The 22,080-nt window shown below is 41.7% G+C and overlaps 2 protein-coding genes, 1 long non-coding RNA gene and 1 other non-coding gene across 15 annotated transcripts in view; all 4 read left to right on the top strand.

Annotated features, from left to right (window-relative positions):
• Positions 1–3,396: 3,396 nt before the first annotated feature.
• On the top strand, positions 3,397–6,922 carry LOC128634226 (E3 ubiquitin-protein ligase UBR2-like). The gene is made up of 6 exons (XM_053684524.1): positions 3,397–3,504; positions 4,440–4,520; positions 4,659–5,122; positions 5,243–5,448; positions 5,541–5,633; positions 6,548–6,922. Exons 3-6 carry the CDS (start codon positions 5,082–5,084, stop codon positions 6,610–6,612), a joined length of 405 nt encoding a protein of 134 aa, XP_053540499.1. The 5' UTR covers positions 3,397–3,504; positions 4,440–4,520; positions 4,659–5,081; the 3' UTR covers positions 6,613–6,922.
• A 5,310-nt stretch (positions 6,923–12,232) lies between these two features.
• trnaw-cca (transfer RNA tryptophan (anticodon CCA)) lies at positions 12,233–12,304 on the top strand. Its single transcript has one exon. It is a non-coding gene; the product is annotated as a tRNA-Trp (tRNA).
• A 3,410-nt stretch (positions 12,305–15,714) lies between these two features.
• Positions 15,715–17,880, top strand: LOC128634244 (uncharacterized). The gene is made up of 2 exons (XR_008397572.1): positions 15,715–16,022; positions 16,146–17,880. It is a non-coding gene; the product is annotated as an uncharacterized LOC128634244 (long non-coding RNA).
• An 807-nt stretch (positions 17,881–18,687) lies between these two features.
• The window catches only part of LOC128634232 (myotubularin), a 24,653-nt gene continuing 21,260 nt past the window's right edge, over positions 18,688–22,080 (top strand). For 9 of the 12 annotated variants that reach the window (XR_008397535.1, XR_008397531.1, XR_008397528.1 and 6 more), the window contains exons 1-4: positions 18,696–18,778; positions 18,874–19,008; positions 19,917–19,970; positions 20,066–20,181. The gene's annotated coding sequence lies outside the window, so the exon portion shown is untranslated. Of the gene's footprint in view, positions 18,779–18,873; positions 19,009–19,916; positions 19,971–20,065; positions 20,182–22,080 lie in introns of all 12 variants that reach the window. The other 3 variants (XR_008397534.1, XR_008397532.1, XR_008397540.1) reach the window with 3 other exon arrangements.

The raw sequence follows: 22,080 nt of genomic DNA, 5'->3' as shown, positions 1-22,080 counted from the left end.
GTCTCGATCAGGCTGGAGAAGTCCCTCTTCAGCACCTCCGTCTGCCGCAGCCTGGTGTCGTTCGTCCCCGCGTGCAGCACAACCGCTCCAATGCGCTCGTCTTTCTTCAGGATCCCGGATACCTGCGCAGCGACATCAAGGACACAAGCACCAGAAAAACAGTGTGTGCGCACCTTACCTTTAGATGAGGCTACACGGACGTTCCGCACAATGGAGTCCCCGACGATCACAGTGTTGGGTCTGGTCTGGCGGAGAGGGGCGAAGCGGTTCCTGGTTGGAATCTCGAACACTGGAGGTGGAGAAGGTCCAGCCCGCGCCTTTCGCCGCTGGTTTACCCAAGGCCCGAGGTGTGTTGGCGCTGGCGTTACGGAGACCACGGCTGGGAAAGTCCTAGGTGCACGGTCCCTGCACAGAGAAACACACGGCGTTTTTATTGTCATTCCTCTATATAGCTTGTATACACTGGAACAAAGTGACATTCCTTCCGGACCATGATGCAACACAGTTGTGTATTTGCACTTTATGTAGTCTTGCGTACTGTTCTGTGTGAGACGAGTGCAACACAATAAAAACACAAAACAGCAAATACACAGGACAGTAGATACACAGGACATGGACTGTACACTGTAAGCTACTGTGTAATGTAGCAGCACATGTATTGCAGCAATACTGGCAGCAGAAATAGTTCCCTAGTATAAAGTGACTGATGCAGCTATGTAGTCTTACTGGGTTAGTGCGGTGTGCAGTGGTATGAGTCCTACTGGGTGAGGTGTATGACTAGCCCAGGTGAGCACTGTAATCTGACTGTCCCAGGGAAGAAACTGTTGCAGAGTCTGCTGGTGGTGGCACGGACGCTCCTGTACCTTCTGCCAGATGGCAGGAGGGTGAATAGTCTGTGAAAGGGGTCGTCCACAATACTGGTGGCTTTGCGGATGCACCGGTAGTTGAAGGAGGTGTGTGGTGGGTAGAGAGACCCGATGATCTTTCCAGCTGTCCTCACAATTCGCTGTAGGGTCTTGTGGTTGGAGGCGGTGCAGTTCCCGTACTACACCGTGAGACAGCTGGTCAGGACGCTCTCGATTGTCCCACTGTCGAAGGAGCATATTATTCGAATATTCAGGTGTCTGGGTATTGATTGTACCCTTTATTGCCATGAAGTCAATGAGAAAATCTGGTCAGTTCTAGCAGAACAGTTACCCCAGACATTGTGTAAGTTATAGGTGTTCATGTGCACTAGGGCTGCACGATTATGGCCAAAATGATAATCCCGATTATTTTGATCAATATTGAGATCTCGATTATTTATCACGATTATTAATTGATTTTAGTGACAACATATTTTTTATTGCACTTTCACATTTAAGTTTTCTCATGCCACAATATAACACACAAGTAGGCATGAGAACTTGAGCTGGTCAATTATGACAGAATTTAGGAACATCGTGTGAGCGATGACATTAATTTACCTTCTGATAAACTAAATCTAATATTTTCAGTTCATTTTACAGACTGTATGCACAAAACAACCGTTAACCTGTTTGGAGTCTGCTCCTCTTAAATATATTTAAAGCTACACTATTAGACATTTCCACTCTCCTGGTTCTGGGCTGGAGTCAGTTCTCGAACCGCTCTGTGTGCATTGTGTAGATATCTGAATAATCTCATATAGGATGTGATTGAGTGAGTTCATTTACCCGTCAGATGCACAGCGCTTTAGTTTAATGGTGTTCATTACTGATGCTCCGATCAGGATTTTTACAGCCGATACCGATCCAGATACCAATCTTTTTTTATTTAAACTTTAATCAGGAATTCTGTCATAAACAGTTAAATGTAATCTCTCTGCTCATGGTCACTGTTAACTGAATAAAATAATAGCAATGAGAAATACTGTTGGTTAATTGATAAATATACAGCATAAAATATTTATTTTAAAATATCTTGAACAATAAAGAGTCCTAATTAAGAGTAGACTAACACAAAAATGATCCATATTAGGAAAAAGGCTGATAGCTTTCTAAGGAAATAGTGATCTAAGGTTAAGGTCAAATTGATATTAAATGCAACCCATAGTAATTAAACATTATTTAATTTCTCATTTTATTTATATTTTATTAAGTTATTATAATATCAGTTTTTTTTATATATTAAATGATTTATTTATAACTAAGCACATTTTCTGTCTTTACATTTTAGTAGTTTTATTTTTGTTTCAGTTTTAGATCGGTTCCCCAGTACAGTGTCCATGTCTGCTGATAATATTGTGTTTTGGGGGATAAATCAAAACATGGAAACTGGAGTTGACTTTTCTAGTGATATCTGGCAACCGTGAGTTTAAATGGAGTGAATTAGAGTTAGTGAAGGAGAGCTGCAGTGTACTGTATGTTTACAACCCTAAACTCAACAGGAAGTCAGCATTTTGATTTTTCTCTTAATTTCTCTTAAATCCTGGACCAGGACCCCTCGGTCTGCAGCATTACAGGAAGATTTCAGGTTAGACATTACGGGAAGAGTCTCAGTGCTGTTATTGTCTCTGGGGCAGACATCCGTTAACATTGTGACCCCTTCCCTGGAGAGAACAGCATTACAATTCTGAAAACAGTTTTTGTAAATAATAATTCACTATTTAAAGCATGTACCTGAGCTCCTGCTACGCAGTAACTAAAACTGTCTGCAACTCACGTGTTACTTCATTCTTTAGTTCCTTCTCTTAAGTGCAGAGCCTCTGTCAGATTGTGTGATTGATAAAGAAAAGCACATAAATGACAAAATACCGGTTTGAGTGCCTAGTGGTCTAATGAGGAAATGCTCTTTGGAAGCTCAATATATGCACTTATCCGTTTGCATTTTGATTCGGCTGTTAGTGCTGGGGATGTCCTTAAGGTGATGTGCTGCTTTTGGCAGATTTAGTAATTCTCTTTAGTCACATGAGCACTAATGGTTTTTCTAAATTTTTATGTAGTTTATTTTGGATACAGGCAGAGGAAGCTCAGCGAAAGCTTAAGAGACAGAATGGAGAGGACCCAGGTAAGCTATTTCTTCAGTGATTGTAGTCATATCTGAAAATGATTGGTCAGTTGAATGCAGATTGCTGAAGTGTGAGTGTCTGTGTGTGTCGTAGCCCTGCCTCCATTCTGCCCACTGTTTGCCAGCTTGGGAAACATTCTGCAGTGTGACGTGCTGCTTGGCATGCTGGGAGCTCTGCTGCAGTGGGCTATGGAGCCCAGTGGAGGACACTGGTCTGAGTCCATGCTGCAGAGTGTAAATGTTTGGATGTTTTGTTAAAATGACATGATAGTGTAGTAAATTCAACAAAATTCCACTTGCTATGCTGTGTTCATGAGCATCACTTTTTAATGACTGAGTAGTGTTCACAGTTCTGTATGTGTGTGTTGCTACAGGTGCTGCACTTGATAGGCATGGCTCTGCTGGAGGAGCAGCAACAGCTAGAGAACATTGGGGATGACGATGAAGTTACTTTCAACTTCACCCTCAAAATCTCCCGTAAGTTTTGTACATCATCTCACACAATAGAAAGTCTCAAGCCTGTATCACAGGTCCCGGTGAAGCCCCCGGCAACACTACAAGCATCCTGGCTCTGTTAGAGACCTTGCAGTGCACGCCTCACTTGGAAGTGCACAAAGACATGATTCGCTGGATCCTTAAAGTAAAATTACATCTTGATTATGTTTGCAATTTGCCTTACTCTCTCTATGCATGCACCTAATATGTCCAGCAGGTGGCAGCCTAGCATGTTTTACAATTCGCTCACTGAAGGTAGGCGCAACATACAAAAGATGAGCGTTTTTACCATGAAGTTTAAAGCAGTGCTGCATCATCAAGACCTGTTTGAAATCCAAGCAGTGCAACACTGCTCAAGGTGGCGTGGCCGGTAGGCAAAGCAGCACCTCTCACCACGGTGAAGCACAAATGCTTCACTGTCCCAAAGCGGTTTTGCTGCTGATCATCTGTAGGTGGCCCTAGGGGTGTTTTGATGTGGCTTATTGTGCGTGTTACTTAAAAGCTGTATGTCAACATGAATATTTAAATGACATGTAAGGATTGCTTACTACACAAACTGAACTTCCATGCACTGTGATGTGTGCATTTTATTTTCCATATAGTGAAAACTGTCAGGACACCTACACCAGGCAGAACATGTACATATAAAGGCCATGGTGTAGGCCAAGGCTAATGATGTATTGCAGTATGTACTTTGAAGAGAAACGGGCAAATTAAATGTTAGTAAAATTGTAATGCATCTTCAGTATTTAATGGTATGGTGTGTGTGTATATACTTTTTAGTGCACAAATGTGTTCTATTGAACATCTGCTTAGTTTTGCAGACTTTGATTGTGTGTGCATGTAGTTCTAACTGCACTGCTGTATCGTTTTCTTGTAGAAGTATTTTCCTAAATTATGTGTCTTTTTCTACACAGATGGTGGTTAGCATTAAAACGATGCGTGAGTGCACAGCTGCTGCACCTCCCTGTGAAGGAACAGGGCACTGTCACAAGGAGGTCAGACTTTGAGCAACTTTCTATTCCACAGACATATTAACCATTACCCTTTAAAGTGTTGAAGAGCTTAAATCTACGTGCGTGCGTGTGTGTGTGTGTGTGTGTGTGTGTGTGTGTGTGTGTGTGTGTGTGTTGTAGACTGTGTGGGACAAAGACAAAGCATAGAGAAAAAGGAAAGCTGAACTGTGCTGGAAAAAGACCATGGCTCAAACATTAGAGAGCCAGAGTCATTTTATCAATAAGTACATAGAGCTGCTCACGCAGGATTCAGAGGATCTGGACGCCTCAGCCTCTACATCAGCAGAGCATAGGTACCTAAGCATGCTCGTAGTGACGCAGTGTTCTTAATAAGTCAACTTGTATTGTATTCTCAATATCCAGTCAGTACATTTATGTCAGTAAATGCATGCATCAACACTTCCTTGACTTTGCTGAGCAGTTGTCTGTTCTTTGTCCTAAAAGTTCTTGCATATAATGGTGGTCTTCACATAACATAAGTAAATTCCCATCCTTAAACTCTTTATCTTGCATATTCATTTAGAGCATTTTCTGTTGGAGTAAATGAGTAGAGAGGATCCTAGGCCATTTTTAGCAATTTCCTGGTGATTAAAAAAAGATGAACCCATTTATTCAACATTGATTATTTTAACAAATTCAGTGGGACCTTAACAAAAAATTAAGGTTATAGTGTACTTGTAACCATCCGTCTCTGCTTGGTACAGCCCCAGTTCATGTGACGGTGCTCTGGTGTGTGTGGGACCTCGTCCTTGGCGTGCCAGAGGAGGAGAGAGGAGGCAGATGGAGATGTGTATCCTGTGTCACGAAGCGCAGGAGATCCTACCTGATGGCACCACCATGGTGCTCGCTGCCTTTGTCCAACGCTCTACGGTCATGTCCAAGAACCGCAAAAGACCCCCTCACAATCCAGGTAAGGTTATGGTTTACAGTGTGCAAGTCAAGTAATTGGATAGGTTTGAGTAGCCAGTGTGCTTATTTCTGGAGGATACATGTGTGTTACAGAGAGCTGTGATCCCCTCTTCATGCACCCTGACCTGTCCTTTGTACCCATAACGGCAGCTGTGGCCACATCATGCACTCTCACTGCTGGCAGAGGTGAGGAGTTGGGCAAAATGTTACTTCTAGACAGCCTTCTACTTAATCCCAAATAAAAAGTTTTGCTGCTTTCAAATGTTTGTGGATATAGGCAATAGATCAGCAGCTAACAGTAAATAGTTTGTCTAGAAAATATGACCTTTATATGAGCAATTACAAAAAAAATTAGCTAATATTAATCAATCAGTCGGAATGTTTTGTGACTGAAAAGTCAAAAACCTAATCTGTGATGTACAGGAAAGTCTTCATGGATGTGTGGTGATCGATAAGATGTAGATCCAAATTGGATGTGTTTGGCTTAAATATGCCATCTGCAGATTTTTTTTTTTTTTAACCCAATACAGTGAGCTGATCATCGACACAAAGCATGAAACAAAGCTTGCTATGTGCACTTGACTATTTTTCACTGTCTTAGATCAAGCCAGTGTTACTTTCAAAGTCTGTAAACTTATTGTGCCTCATGGGGAAGCAAAGAACGTTAACCTGATCTGACCTTAGGAGTAAGTGCAGTGAGTATCAAAAGCTAAAGAAATCAGGTGATGGAACTTGTTACGCTTGGTAATCAGCAATGCTTGGTTGTTGAGGACGTCAGATTCTGTTATGTGTTGTGCGCTTCCCAATCAAAAATACTTTTCATATGTTCCCGTTCTTCAATGGAGGGGAGTGCTGACCAACAGTTTACACTCCTGAAGAATGTTACCTCGGAGAGCTTTACTAGCAGTATATGGTGTTCCCATGTCAATCCTACATCCATGTCAAGCTTAACAGCTCAGTGGATCAGTTTGCTTGTCACTGCTTAATAGATCTGACCAGTTTGGTCATTTCTGTGATTGCATGGTACATATAAAGCTCATGGAAATTTGACAGGTTGTCAAATAATGGTCTCTTAATCTTCGAGGTATTTTCTCTTACAGATACTTTGAGACACTCCAGAGTCAGGATGCGCAGTGGCTGCATGAGCAAACCAGTTACGATGTAGAGAATGGGGAGTACCTGTGTCCACTCTGTAAGTGTCGCAGTAACACTCATTCCTCTCCTGCCCCTCACTGAGACCACCTGCAGGTACTCGCATACAAACTTGTGGTTGTGATTATTCTAAGTGGAGTTGCTCTGAATCCGGACCGCTTAATATTTTAACCATTGCATTGGCGAATTAGTTGTAGTGGCTCTGTAACCAATGCAAGCTTGCCTATGAAATGCCATGGAAGGGTACAGAATGACACTGTAACAGTGCATACCCCATTCCAATATTCCTCTTATTTATTTATATATTTTTTAGCAAGGGAATTGATATCGGGCGCACAGTGGCTTAGTGTTTAGCACTTTCGCCTCACACCGCCAGGGTCCGGGTTCGATTCCCGTGGCTCTGTGTGTGTGGAGTTTGCATGTTCTCCCCGTGCTGCGGGGGTTTCCTTAAGATACCCCGGTTTACCTGGTACCCTGGTATCTCCCCCAGTCCAAAGGCATGCATGGTAGGCTGATTGGCGTGTCTAAAGTGTCCGTAGTGAATGAATGGGTGTGTGAATATGTGTGTGATTGTGTGCCCTGCGATGGACTGGCACCCTGTCCAGGGTGTACCCCGCCTTGTGCTCGATGCTCCCTGGGATGGGCTCCAGGTTAATAAAAGTATTTTATAATTAATGCGAGATTTTACTGGGAGCCAATGCAGTATTGATAATATCGGTGTGATATGGTCGTATCTTCTGGTTCTAGTTAGGACTCTAGCAGCTGCATTCTGGACTAACTGGAGCTTATTTATATTCCTACTGGAACATCCAGACAGTAAGGCATTACAGTAATCTAATCTAGAGGTGACGAATGCATGAACTAGTATTTCCGCATCATGTAGTGACAATATGTTTCTTATTTTAGAAATATTTCTGAGATGAAATAAGGCTATCCTAGTAATATTATCTACATGAGCATCAAATTATAGGCTGGAGTCAATAATCACTCCAAGGTCTTTAACTGCTGCACATGATGAAACAGAAAGACCATCCAGAGTAACCATGTGATCAGAAAGATTACTTCTAGCTACACGTGGGCCTAATAAAAGTATTTCTGTTTTATCAGAATTAAGTAGAAGGAAATTAATTAACATCCAATGTCTAATGTCCTTTACACAATCCTCAACTTTACTAAGCTTATGTCTGTCCTCTGGCTTCGCTGAAACATACAACTGTGTATCATCAGCATAACAGTGGAAGCTAATTCCATGTTTACGAATAATTTGACCTAGGGGTAGCATATATAAAGTAAAGAGCAGTGGGCCTAAAACAGAACCCTGTGGAACTCCAAAAGTAACCTCAGTACGCATGGAGAATTCACCATTTACATCTACGAACTGATAACGATCGGTGAGATAAGACCTGAGCCAGGAGAGGACTGTTCCCTTAATACCAACAACATTTTCTAATCTATCAAGGAGAATAGTGTGATCTATAGTATCAAAAGCTGCACTAAGGTCGAGTAACACAAGCAGCGAGACACAACCCTGATCAGAGGTCAGTAGAAGGTCATTTACTACTTTAACTAACGCTGTCTCTGTGCTATGATGAGGTCTAAATCCTGACTGATACATTTCATGAATGTTATTCCTATCTAAGTACGAGCATAGCTGCTTTGCTACAACCTTTTCTAAAATCTTAGAGATGAAGGGGAGATTTGATATTGGTCTATAGTTGGACAATTGAGACGGGTCAAGATCAGGTTTTTTAATCAAGGGTTTAATAACTGCTAATTTAAGTGATTTAGGTACATAGCCAGTGCTTAGGGAAGAATTGATTATATTTAGAAGTGGTTCAATTACTCCTGGACCAATCTGTTTAAACAAACATGTAGGTACGGGATCTAGTATGCAAGTTGATGAATTGGCTGAAGATATTAATGTAGCTAGTTCGGTCTCTCTAAGCGGAGCAAAACACTCTAAACATTGATCTGATATTGCTACATTGTCATGTAATGGGTTTGTTACAGTACTGTCCAGTTTTAATTTAATGGCCTGTATTTCACGTCTAATATTTTCAACCTTATCAATGAAAAATGTCATGAAATCTTCACTGCTATGTAATGATTGAGTGTTTCTCTCTGCAGTGGTTTTATTCCTAGTTAATTTTGCTACTGTGTTGAAAAGGAATCTAGAATTGTTTTTGTTGTCTCCTATTAAGGTGGAGAAATAGATTTTTCTAGCATCGCCAAGAGATTTCCTATATTTCAGTAGGCTCTCCTTCCATGCTGTTTGAAATATCACCAGTTTGGTTTGACGCCATTTACGTTCTAATTGTCGAGTTGTCTGTTTTAAGGTTCGCGTTTGATCGTTATACCAGGGTGCTAATTTTTTTTCTCTAATTATTTTCCTTTTGAGTGGAGCCACTCTATCTAGCGTGTAGCGGAGTGTTGACTCCAAGATTTCAGTCGCCTGATCGAGTTCTGTGTGATCTGACGGTGATCCAAATCTAATTGATGTTTCTGCGAGGTTATTTATGAAGCTCGGTGCAGTAGCTGATGTGTAGGTACGTTTTACGCGGTAGCGAGACGAGGTGGAAATATTATGATCAATACGTATTATGAACGAGATAAGATAATGGTCTGAGACAACTTCAGACTGCGGAAAAATGATAATATTTTCTATACTTAGTCCGTATGTTAGTATGAGGTCAAGAGTGTGGCCACCATTATGAGTAGGCCCGATTACGTTCTGATTAATCCCTACTGAATCTAAGATGGACACAACCGCTATTCTTAGAGGGTCTTCCAGGTTATCAAAATGAATATTAAAGTCTCCGACGATTAATGCTTTGTCTACAGACACAACCAGGTTTGAGACAAAGTCTGCAAATTCACTAAGAAATTCAGTATATGGCCCTGGGGGTCTGTAAATAATAATTAGAGGAATTGACTTATTTTTTGTGGCTACATAACTTATACTGGTATAAAGAATTTCAAAAGAATTAAATTTATGCTTAGGTTTTTGTGTGACGACTAGATTTTGACTATGGATGAATCCAACACCTCCTCCTCTACCAGTTGAACGAGGCTGATGTACATAACTGTATCCAGGAGGACTGGCTTCATTTCATGCTATGTACTTGTTTGGTTTAATCCAAGTTTCCGTTAAACACATTAAATTACATTCCTGATCAGTAATGATGTCGTTAACAATAAGAGCCTTCGACGCAAGAGATCTAATGTTTAATAGTCCTAGCCTCAGATCAAAAATGCTGGCTGTGCATTCAATATGATTTAATTTTATGTTAATTAGGTTACGAAGATAGACTTTCCGAGATTTTCTATATATTTGTATAGCTCGGGGAACAGACACAGTCTCTATAGTATGTATTACCTTTGCCGGATTTTTAGTTGAACATTGATTATACTGAATGTTATTATTGGAAGATGTACTTACGGTAGGCAGTCACTTGGAGTGTAGTGCCTTGGAAATGTTGTCTGAAAGCAGTTCCGCTCCAAGGCTGCTGGGGTGCAGGCCATCAGGACGAAACAACCTAGGACGCTCCCAGAACAGATTCCAGTTATTGACAAACACCAGATTCTGCTCATTACACCAAGAGACTAACCAATCATTTAATGCTAGAAGTCTACTGAACTTTTCTGCTCCACGTCTGTATGTGGGAAGAGGTCCAGAGATGATGATCTTCGCGGTGGGTGATCTGCCTCGTACCGTCTCGATCAGGCTGGAGAAGTCCCTCTTCAGAACCTCCGTCTGCCGCAGCCTGGTGTCGTTCGTCCCCGCATGCAGCACAACCGCTCCAGTGCGCTCGTCCTTCTTCAGGATCCCGGATACCTGCGCAGCGACATCAAGGACACAAGCACCAGAAAAACAGTGTGTGCGCACCTTACCTTTAGATGAGGCTACACGAACGTTCCGCACAATGGAGTCCCCGACGATCACAGCGTTGGGTCTGGTCTGGCGGAGAGGGGCGAAGCGGTTCCTGGTTGGAATCTCGAACACCGGAGGTGGAGAAGGTCCAGCCCGCGCCTTTCGCCGCTGGTTCACCCAAGGCCCGAGGTGTGTTGGCGCTGGCGTGACGGAGACCACGGCTGGGAAAGTCCTAGGTGCACGGTCCCTGCACAGAGAAACACACGGCGTAGAGGGGCTGGGAGTGGAAATACCATGCTGTGTGCTTACCTTGGATATGTGAGCAGAGGCACAAGATGTTTCCAGCGCAGTTTGTCGCTCCAGCAGCTGGGCCTGCTTGTCGAGTAGGCCGCGGATCTGCTTCTCCACATCCTCCAGTTCCAGCCGCACCATGTGAAGCTCAAGCGAGTCCTCATCTGCACTCAAAACCGGAGAGACAGCAGACATATTTGTTTGTTTGTTTGTTTGTTTGTTTGTTTTTTTAAAACAGAACAGCGGTAAGTGAGAAATGTGAAACGTAAACAAGGCTAGCGGTAGGTGATGCTAGCGGGCTACAGGCTACAAGCTAGTCGCGGATGTTTTGTAAAAAACAAAACAGAATACAGATCAAATTTGCGACAGCGCAACGTTACGATTGTTTTATTTAAAGTGGTGTCAGTTATATTTGTATAACGTAAGGTAAATAATTTTAAAGTATAGAGATTAGAAGAAATTAATGTAAATTAATGTAATAGCATTAGCTCGAAGGGTGCTGCTTCCTCAGTGACACTTCAGGTTGCAGGTAGTTATGTCAATAGTTGTGTAGGAAAGTTCCTCATATTCAGAGTAGGGCTAGGCAGGTGCTCAAGTTGCTATGATTTAATAAAGCAGCATGTCAGTTACATTTATGTTTTTAAATAAGAAGTCAACCTGTAAAATGGTGACGTTAACCAAGAGAATGTTGAACTTTGGTCCCATCTATTATGTTGGCCAGTTTCTAAGTTGAGATCAACTTAACCCCAGTGCTTTCTGTTTAACGACCTTGTTCGTATTTTTGTTTACAACTAGCACACTTTTGACCAGCATGTCGCTTGGAAATCGTTACCAGCATAACTCTTATTCGTAAGGCTCACTCTGGAGGCTTGTCTTGGTTCAAGGAATGCCTTCGTGTCATGGTATAGGAACAAGTAGAATAGCATCAGCATTTTTAATTAAACTTGGCTTTTCTGCACAAGGAGACCAAAATTTCTAACAAACACGTTAATTCCACACCACAAACTGACGTGTAATCTTGGCTCTGTATGCCTCGCAAAAAGCAGGTTTACGCCACCTTTGCCACTGATTGCCCATCGTCTGACACGTATAATGACACAAAGGCCTCGTACAAATGGTAAATGTGTGAAGTTACCCAGAAGAAGGCTGAACCATGGTTCTATCGCATAGGCAGTTGAGTCCCTGAGTTGCGCTTCAGGTATAAGTTGTCCGCGCTTCACTCTCACGCACTGGGGTGAGATCTACCATTTGATCTTGAAAATCTCCCTTAATGTCCAGGGAAGGGAAACCAGCCAGGTTATGCCTTTAAAGGGCTCGTGCCTTGTCCTCTGAAAGAGCTCTTGCCCAGATGTCAGACACTAGTCGCAACAGTCACAGCCCACCACCTGTCTCCGAGTTCCAATGCGTCTTGATCGCCACGCCGATGAACAAGTATGCCTTGCACCATGATGCGCTATAGGCTTCGAGCTGGGACCTCGTGGCGCAACGGTAGCGCATCTGACTCCAGCTCAGAAGGTTGCGTGTTCAAATCACGTCGGGGTCATTCAATGTGCTCTTTTTCACACAGACCCATGATTTTCTGTGCAGTCTAATAAGGATGCTGTTATATGGACTCCAATCTCTATGATGACCACCCATGTCTTTGTCAACTTCATGCTAAAAGGTAACAAAGCTTAGGTAGCAACACTCTCACCTAGTAACCATTAGTAACTTGACAACCTGCTGAATGTTTACCCTTAGTTTGCCCATTTTGCTTGCTGAACAAAACATGCTGGAAAGAGGCACCTTAGATGGTTTCACTGGACCTCTCAGAGGAGAGAGGTTACACAGGTTACACAGAGGTTCTCACAGACATAAATGGTGCTCAGCCCTTGGCTTGGAAAGGGCCCATCCCATCTGGTTCTCATGGCTTTCTACAAACTATTAACACAGCTCAGCACCACTATTCAAGGATACAAAACAACAGGGTTCAACCACGGCTCTGTCCTTCATACTTCTTTACCCACTGACTGCCTGCAGTCTGAGACATACAAAGAGACAAGGTTCTTGTGAAACCTGTAAAATGGTGACGTTAACCAAGAGAATGTTGAACTTTGGTCCTATCTATTATGTTGGCCAGTTTCTAAGTTGAGATCAACTTAACCCCAGTGCTTTCTGTTTAACGACCTTGTTCGTATTTTTGTTTACAACTAGCACACTTTTGACCAGCATGTCGCTTGGAAATCGTTACCAGCATAACTCTTATTCGTAAGGCTCACTCTGGAGGCTTGTCTTGGTTCAAGGAATGCCTTCGTGTCACGGTATGAGAACAAGTAGAATAGCATCAGCATTTTTAATTAAACTTGGCTTTTCTGCACAAGGAGACCAAAATTTCTAACAAACACGTTAATTCCACACCACAAACTGACGTGTAATCTTGGCTCTGTATGCCTCGCAAAAAGCAGGTTTACGCCACCTTTGCCACTGATTGCCCATCGTCTGACACGTATAATGACGCAAAGGCCTCGTACAAATGGTAAATGTGTGAAGTTACCCAGAAGAAGTGTTGTGGATAAAAATGACATGAAATAAACACGAGGGAGATTGAGTATGAGTAAAAATGTAATTTTATTGGTAATTCACAGGACGGGTGGGAGAGTAATCTGGAGGAGAGTAAGAGGGGGAGGAAAATGGGGTGCGTCCCGGGGACATGGGGAAATCAGGGGGGGTGAAGTGAGCGGACCACTGAGAGTCGGGACTGGTGGGTGAGAAGAGGGACGGATGGTCGGGGCCCGGATCGGAGAAGACAACATCATCATCCTCGGATTGGAAGCTGGAGGGGGGTTCTGGGTCTGACTGGGTAGAAGCGTCAACACGCACGTTCGTGGGGCAGATTCTGTACCGAAGAAGAGGGGGGAACCCCGGATCTCCATTCTTAGGGGGGGTGCGGCGAAGATAGTTAAGTAGCATCATGATATCAGCAGTGAGATGCACAAGCTGGTAATGAGTATCCAGATCCAGGTCCAAACCCTGATCCAGGTCCAGTAACGGAGAGAGAGGGGACTGACGACGGGCACCGGCACCTAGACACATAGAAGCGGGATTAGGCGGATTGGAATTACGAGCAATTTAAGAGCAGTAATAGGAAAAAAGTCAAAAAGAAGTGTACGAGCTGAGGAGTGCTAAAAACACACACCCACACACACACTCGTACAGTCAAGACACAACATACATAAACACACACGAATAACTTTAATAATATCTTATAGTGATAGAGAAACTCTATAAAAAACAGAATAGTAGGATATGCAGGACAGTAGAACTGTAATGATATTAAGAAGTTGGAAGTACAGTAAACCGCTTTTCAAGCAGTATAAATATATATAAAATAAGAAATATAGTGCAAATATGAAAATAAATTATAAATGAGAAGTACGGGAAAAAAAGGAAAATATAACTTACTCATGATTCAGATGGTGAAGATTCTCGTCTCGCAAGGAAAGCCTTAATTTTTAGAGAACCATGAAGAAAGCCAGTTATAAGGGTGGCTGCCCCCCCCCTCGAGATAACGATAAGACCAAGGTCCCTCCCGGTTGTTTAGTCGTCTTGCTTACGTCATTTTTATTACCTAGGGAAATGGGAATCATGGTTTCTGAAGACCTAGGTAAGGGAGAACCCTGGTTTTTGAAGACCTAGGTAAAAGAGAACCCTGGTTTTTGAAAACCTAGGTAAATAGAAACACTGGGTTTTTGTTTCCTGGGTTGTTGGAAATGCCTGAGTTCTGATTTTATGTGTAAAGTAAAACCCCGGGTTTCAATTCTATGGGTAAGTGAAATAGGCCTTTTCTGGAAACCTATGGGTTATCTAGTGTGTAAATACAGTATAAATACTGGAGCTTAAGCTCAGGGTATGGGGGATCACTTCTGAGAATTCTCATCGGTGTGGATCTCGTGTGGTGGAATGGAACAATAAAGCTGGACCCTTGCTTCTTCTCACTCACGGCTGGTGTATTTTTTCTATCTCCAACTGGTCTCAGAGGTAGATGTGAGTATTGGCTTCTAAGTTGAATTTTAAATGTTTTTGGGTAATAGGCTAAATTCGAGCCAACAGAAGGCTGAACCATGGTTCTATCGCATAGGCAGTTGAGTCCCTGAGTTGCGCTTCAGGTATAAGTTGTCCACGCTTCACTCTCACGCACTGGGGTGAGATCTACCATTTGATCTTGAAAATCTCCCTTAATGTCCAGGGAAGGGAAACCAGCCAGGTTATGCCTTTAAAGGGCTCGTGCCTTGTCCTCTGAAAGAGCTCTTGCCCAGATGTCAGACACTAGTCGCAACAGTCACAGCCCACCACCTGTCTCCGAGTTCCAATGCGTCTTGATCGCCACGCCGATGAACAAGTATGCCTTGCACCATGATGCGCCATAGGCTTTGAGCTGGGACCTCGTGGCGCAACGGTAGTGCGTCTGACTCCAGCTCAGAAGGTTCAAAGCACGTCGGGGTCATTCAATGTGCTCTTTTTCACACAGACCCATGATTTTCTGCGCAGTCTAATAAGGATGCTGTTATATGGACTCCAATCTCTATGATGACCACCCATGTCTTTGTCAACTTCATGCTAAAAGGTAACAAAGCTTAGGTAGCAACACTCTCACCTAGTAACCATTAGTAACTTGACAACCTGCTGAATGTTTACCCTTAGTTTGCCCATTTTGCTTGCTGAACAAAACATGCTGGAAAGAGGCACCTTAGATGGTTTCACTGGACCTCTCAGAGGAGAGAGGTTACACAGGTTACACAGAGGTTCTCACAGACATAAATGGTGCTCAGCCCTTGGCTTGGAAAGGGCCCATCCCATCTGGTTCTCATGGCTTTCTACAAACTATTAACACAGCTCAGCACCACTATTCAAGGACACAAAACAACAGGGTTCAACCACGGCTCTGTCCTTCATACTTCTTTACCCACAGTTAATTTCTGTGATCACAAAAAGGTGAAATTCTGGACTGACACATGGAAGATATGGAATGATAACAGAAGAATGTGACTTTGGGTTGTACCGTGTATTTTTTTCATGTAGCTTTATTATTTAGTATAAATGAAGGCAAGTGTGTGTTCTGTTCTTCATCTCTGCAGTCGTGTGTTCCCTGATAGTCAATGATTGCTGGAGCTCTGGAAATAGCAGGTGAGATTGCAGGCCGGAGTCGCGTCACTGTCCAAGGAACCAAAATCAACCTCCTCTACTCCTGAGACCACAGTGTGACTGAGAGCCTAGACTACATGGTAAGAATCTGCTTAAGACATGAATAGCATTTTTAGCCTCAAGGTAGACCCATGCACACACAGTATGGCCACAAACACAAAGTAGAGCGGTCGAAATCTGAGATTTCTCCTCTGCGTCTCCAGGCTACTTGGAACATGAACATGTTGCAGACACAGGATCTTATGAAGTCAGCGCAGGCAGCCCTGGAAAAGAAGAGTCCGAAAGACGTGCCCTTCTCCAAGCTTTAAAGGAGAAGATCCAGGGCTGTTGAAGCTGCGGTGGAACTGAGACATCATCATCCGCATATCTTTAGTTCTTCTTGCTAAGTCTGTTTCTTTTTAGTCTTTTTATTTTTAGACTGGTCAAAAGACTGATTAGTGGAAGTGAAATGATAGATGAACTTTTAATTACTTGCTTTATTATTTGCAGGTGCCTTGTACAGTAAGACAGGGTAACTAATACTCAAAAGCTTGTTTTGTGTGTTAACATGTAAAGTAGATGTACATATTTCTTCTGGTCCTGTGTGACTGCAGAATGTAGTGCAGTTAACACATTAAATTTACTTGGATGCTCACTTTTAACTCGTGGAGGTCACAGTTTGCCCAGACATCTTTTTTTAAATCCGTCAATCCGTCACCCACACGTCATTCTGGGGGACGAAGAGGAGGAAGCTGGACAGATAAATTTATTTATTTATTTATCATTGCTGTGTTTCCTCAATCGAGTGCAGAAAGAAGAAAAACAACACAACTGATTTAAAATAAAAATATAGAAAACAATCTAATGTAAGGTTCTGATCCGGTTTGCTTTCAGCAGGAAGGCTGTCCTCTTTCCTGTTGCTCTTTCTCTTCTATTAGTCCATTTGTCCAGTCTGAATCGGTTTTGATTCGTTTCGAGACGATTCGGAGTCGAATAATTTTCTAGTGAGAGTCGCACACTTCCAAACGAACTAGACTGAGATGAGTATTTGATTCTCACTAGAAAGTGATTCGACTCTGAATAAACTCGAAATGAATCAGTCAAACTGATTCAGACTCTATAAAAGGACTATGAGATGTGATTAAGATATATATTCCAATGTTTTGCTTTACAATTCCATTGTGTGTGTGTGTGTGTGTGTGTGTGTGTGTGTGTGTGTGTATATGTGTGTGCGTGCGCGCGCACGTGTGTTTTTCAGGAGAACGAGAAACTCGGACACAACAGTACATCCTGACCATTGGTACTGTGTACACATCAACATACACACACGTCTCCATGCTGGACATCTCAGGAGCTTTCACACACAGTGCTAGGAATATCCCGGGACAGAGAAACGCACCTTCTAAGTGAGCGAGTTTAGCGTCAACCGGTGAAATTTGCTGTAGCGTGAACACTTTGCCTCTGTGAGCTTCACTCTCCGTAGGGTTCACTGTAATTAGACATAAAATTTACATAGTTTATTTTTCATGCATTTAGGATTTCATGTTTTTTTTTTTTTTTTTTTACTCTTCGAGGAAAAGAAATGATATTTCGAGGCAGCTTCTTCATCACTACCTGCTCCGTTTGACTCAAAAATGTAACGACCGGTTTCAAAAAGTCACGATGTCTTCAGTTCATGTGATTTTACTGTTGAATTTAAACAGGAAATGTGAAATATTTTTCCCTTTGTTTCCTCTACTGTCTTTTTGCTGTGATCTTGAACACAGTTGTAATTTAAAAAAATAAAAATAAATAAATGATCATTCTAGTTCTCTCACTTTCCTTGTCCTAATTGTCCTGTATCTGTTAAATCCGTTTCATCTCTGGTCTTTCTGTCTGTATGAACACTTGTAGAAATGACTTGTAGTCCATATTTTTAAATGATTCGTGATTTTGAATTTAAATAAAGATATTCTTTAATTCTGTATTTTGTCATTTAATTATCATTAGAAATCAGAAGATCAGATTAAAGCCATGGCTTCTTTACCTGCCGAAGCTGTAAAACTTTCAATAAACCAGTCAATAGATCAGCTGGATAAATGTAGATTTTTATTTACTGATGAGATGTATTGATGGTGTTGATAGATTATTTGAAGATTTTTATTGATATTGAACAATCATTCAGTTCAATATTGAAAAAACTTGATAAATAGTTGATTAAATAAATGTGGTGTAATGTACTGAGTCAAATATGAAAACTACAAATAAACAACATCTATTTATATCTGTGTATAATTAAAAACCTCTCTCAATACAAGAAATTCATATCCTAAATGTTGCAAGTGATTAATCTGATCATTTTATTCAGCTGTTTAATTATTACTTTCTAAATAATAAACAAATGAATGTTCTGGATTCATGAGGAATGTTTACATTTTGTGTCCAAACTCAAAAGTTTAAACAAAGTGTATATTTATGATAATAAAGCACAAAGAACGTGAAACCTCAACACGTCTACAATCATCGATGAATTAAATATTAATTTAAAAAATTTAATTAAACAAGAGTAAGATGAAGTATATTTTTAATTAAAATGTAATTAGGAGCACTTTTAAAGTGGATTTGATTTAAAATAATGATAAAGCTGTTTTTTTTATGTATTTGTATATCTTATCCTCTATCGTGTTTAAGAAGAAGAGAATAATGAAGCTTTTTATGAAATAATATTTGGGTTTATTTTATTTTATTTTCTCCTCAAAGATTCAAATTTACGTCAACTTCCGTTACGTTGGTGACGTCACCACGAGCGCGAGAAGTCGAAGGTAGGAGCAGAAAGCGGTGCTAGTGTTAGTTCTGGCCCGTTTGGACCCAAACTAAAGTGAGTTTATTCGGTTCTGTGTAACCGAACCCGTTCTGTTTTGTGCTGTATTGTGTGTATGTGTGTAGTTAACGGTGTTAACACCTGTGTTTCAGGTGTATCAGTATGAAGCAAGCGGTGACGGCGCACTGATTCACTCTCGGAGCTCGGTTCACTAATGACCGAATCACCGAGGAACCGACCAAAGATAACTCACACCCGCACGGAGAAGAAGAACAAGAGGAGGAGAAGTGAGAAATAACATTTTAAAACTTTTTTTATTCACTCTGGTTCAGTATTAATGTTAATATTATACAAATATACTAGCGGTGCTAGCTTTTGAGGAGGCAGTCCAGTCCACGCATGCGCAGTGTAATTAATGAGCAAGCTAATCGAAATGAGATTAGCAAATAGGTCGATGTTATTTTTGATTCTATTTAAAACGATGAATTCACTCTGTCAATAACTGCCCAGTCTGAGAATATTGCATGATTTACTTTTATAAGTGGACGTGGCAGAACGACATTTAGCTTCACTGGCTAATTAGAGCTCTTTTACTAGTTTAATGGCTGAGTCATCCGGCTTCGCGGATGCGCAGTGTGGGTTAAGGAGCTATAGTTCTCTTCTTTTGAATTATTATTATTATTATTATTATTATTATTATTATTATTATTATTATTATTATTGAGACCATTTGGGGTGAATTTGGAGCATGTGGGGGGTTTGAGTGACCCCAGAATGACCTATAAATATTCTTTTAATATCTCCAGAACTGAAGCAGCACAAACGAATATTTTTACGGCACAAACCAGCACAAACTATTCTGCCGATGTTTTGTGTTGGTGGGGGGGCAACTTCACGCAGGTTGTGTGTGTGTGTGTGTGTGTGTGTGTGTGTGTGTGTGTGTGTGCGCTCTTCAAATATCCAGGTGTTAGATGGTCAAGTGTGTAGTGTACAGATAGAGTGCACAATTTAAGAAATAGGAACCAGGCAGAGAGAGGACATCGAAATAAGAACAGAAAGCACTGACCAAATAAGGAAATAGATTAAACTGGTACACGGCGTATGGGAGGCAGGAGATTGTGACAGTTATGTTGAATTATAACGTGTTGGATTATAGAAATAAATAAAGTGGTACTGATGTGTGTGTGTGTTTTAGGATGAGCTGGAGTGGGGCAAAGAGAACTGCATTCAGATCAAACGGATACAAGAGGTTATGACTCTCACTCACTCACTCACTCGCACACATCTATACACACACTTCTCGACACAGATCCCTAACTATCATTTCTGGTGTGTGTGTGTTAGAGGTGGCCGAGTTGTTTGAGGATCTAAAGAATTGAGTGTCACAATTCAACATGCATATCAGCGAAACTTTTCCCTCTGACTACACCAGCACGCACACACAGAAATTCATAGTGCAGGTAACACACACACACACACACACACACACACACACACACACGAGAGTAGAGCAGGTGTAGTTTAACAGCATATGTGTATAAAGAGGCTTTTTTCTTCAGGTCAAAATATATACAGCAGGGGTGCCCAATATGTCGATCGCGATCGACTGGTCGATCGCAAAGGAAGTGCAGGTAGATCGCTAGTTGACGTAGTTAGTTGACGTACAGGGCAGCCAGTCTGAGATCTCGTCTTTTCTCTCACCACGCGTGTGCGATCAAGCACGCCAGTGCTAAAGGCTAGCAAGCGAAATCGTGGGGAGAGGACATTTTTCAGTCTTTTAAAGAATTCATTGACAAAACCCAGCTCCAGTGTGCAAATTGATATCAGTCAATGGTTGAGCAGTGCAAATGGATTCATTGCCAAGTGCAGGGAAGACGATGCTTTCCCTGACTTCTTTAACTACCACTGTGTTGTGGATAAAAAATGTCATAAAATAAACATAAGGGAGACCTAGCATCCAGCAGAAGGGAGAAGAAGAAAAAAACGGGCACCTAGACACATAGAAGCGGGATTAGGCGGACATTGACGGATTGGAATTACACTTTAAAGATCTTTAAGAGCAGTAGTAGTCAAAAAAAGCCAAAAAGAGGTATACGAGCTGAGCTGAGGAGCGCTAATACACACACACACACGCTCGTACAGTCAAGGGCGGGCAAGTAGACACAACATACACACACACTCTCTCGCTCTCATACACACACATGAATAACTTTAATAATATCTTATAGTAATAGAGAAACTATAAAAAGACAGAATAGTAGGATATGCAGGACAGTAGAACTGTAATGATGTTAAGAAGTTGGAAGTACAGTAAACCGCTTTTCAAGTAGTATAAATATATATAAAATAAGAAATATAGTGCAAATATGAAAATAAATTATAAACTAGAAATACAGGAAAATGTAAACTTACTCATGACTCAAATGGTGAGGGTTCTTGGCTCGCAAGGAAGGCCTTAATTTTAAGAAAGAACCATGAGGAGCCAGTTATAAGGGTGGCTGGGTCAAACTGCCCCCCCCCCCCCCCCCCCCCCCCGAGATAACGATAAGACCAAGGTCCCTCCCGGTTGTTTAGTCGTCTTGTCTACGTCATTTTATTTACCTAGGTAATTGAGAATCCTGGTTTCTGACCACCTAAGGTAAATGAGAATCCTGGTTTCTGACCACCTAGGTAAATGAGAATCCTGGTTTCTGATTCTCTATGTAATTCAAAACGCTGGGTTTTTATTTTCTGGGTTATTAGAAATGCCTGGGTTCTGATTCTATGTGTAAGTGAAATAGGCCTTTTCTGGAAACCTATGGGTTATCTAGTGTGTAAATACAGTATAAATACTGGAGCTTAAGCTCAGGGTATGGGGGATCACTTCTGAGAATTCTCATCGGTGTGGATCTCGTGTGGTGGAATGGAACAATAAAGCTGGACCCTTGCTTCTTCTCACTCACGGCTGGTGTATTTTTTCCATCTCCAACTGGTCTCAGAGGTAGATGTGAGTATTTATTGGCTTTTAAGTTGAGTTTTAAATGTTTTTGGGTAATAGGCTAAATTTGAGCCAACAACTGCATAATACACCAACAAGCCTTATGCACAAGAATGCTAGACGTGAAAGAGATCATGGATGTTGAAACAAAGATCGCCTGTTCTATACGTGCTAGTTCACTTCAAAGACGGCTGTTCCGTGCGCATCTGGAGAAGGCAGACTACGACCAATCAGCTCCTGCTACACACTGACGTGAGACGGCTTAGTAGGGGTAAATTCCTGCAGAGATTTCGAGAGCTCTGTCCGGAGATAAGCGAGTTTCTTTTTGCTGTTAAACACGCAGAATACACCCAGGTCAATGATGATCAGTGGTTGCTGGACT

Source organism: Ictalurus punctatus, chromosome 12 (genome assembly GCF_001660625.3).
Source record: "Ictalurus punctatus breed USDA103 chromosome 12, Coco_2.0, whole genome shotgun sequence".
NCBI lineage: Eukaryota > Metazoa > Chordata > Actinopteri > Siluriformes > Ictaluridae > Ictalurus > Ictalurus punctatus.
The sequence above is the reverse complement of the archived record's forward strand: the minus strand, read 5'-3'. Positions and strand labels throughout refer to the sequence as shown.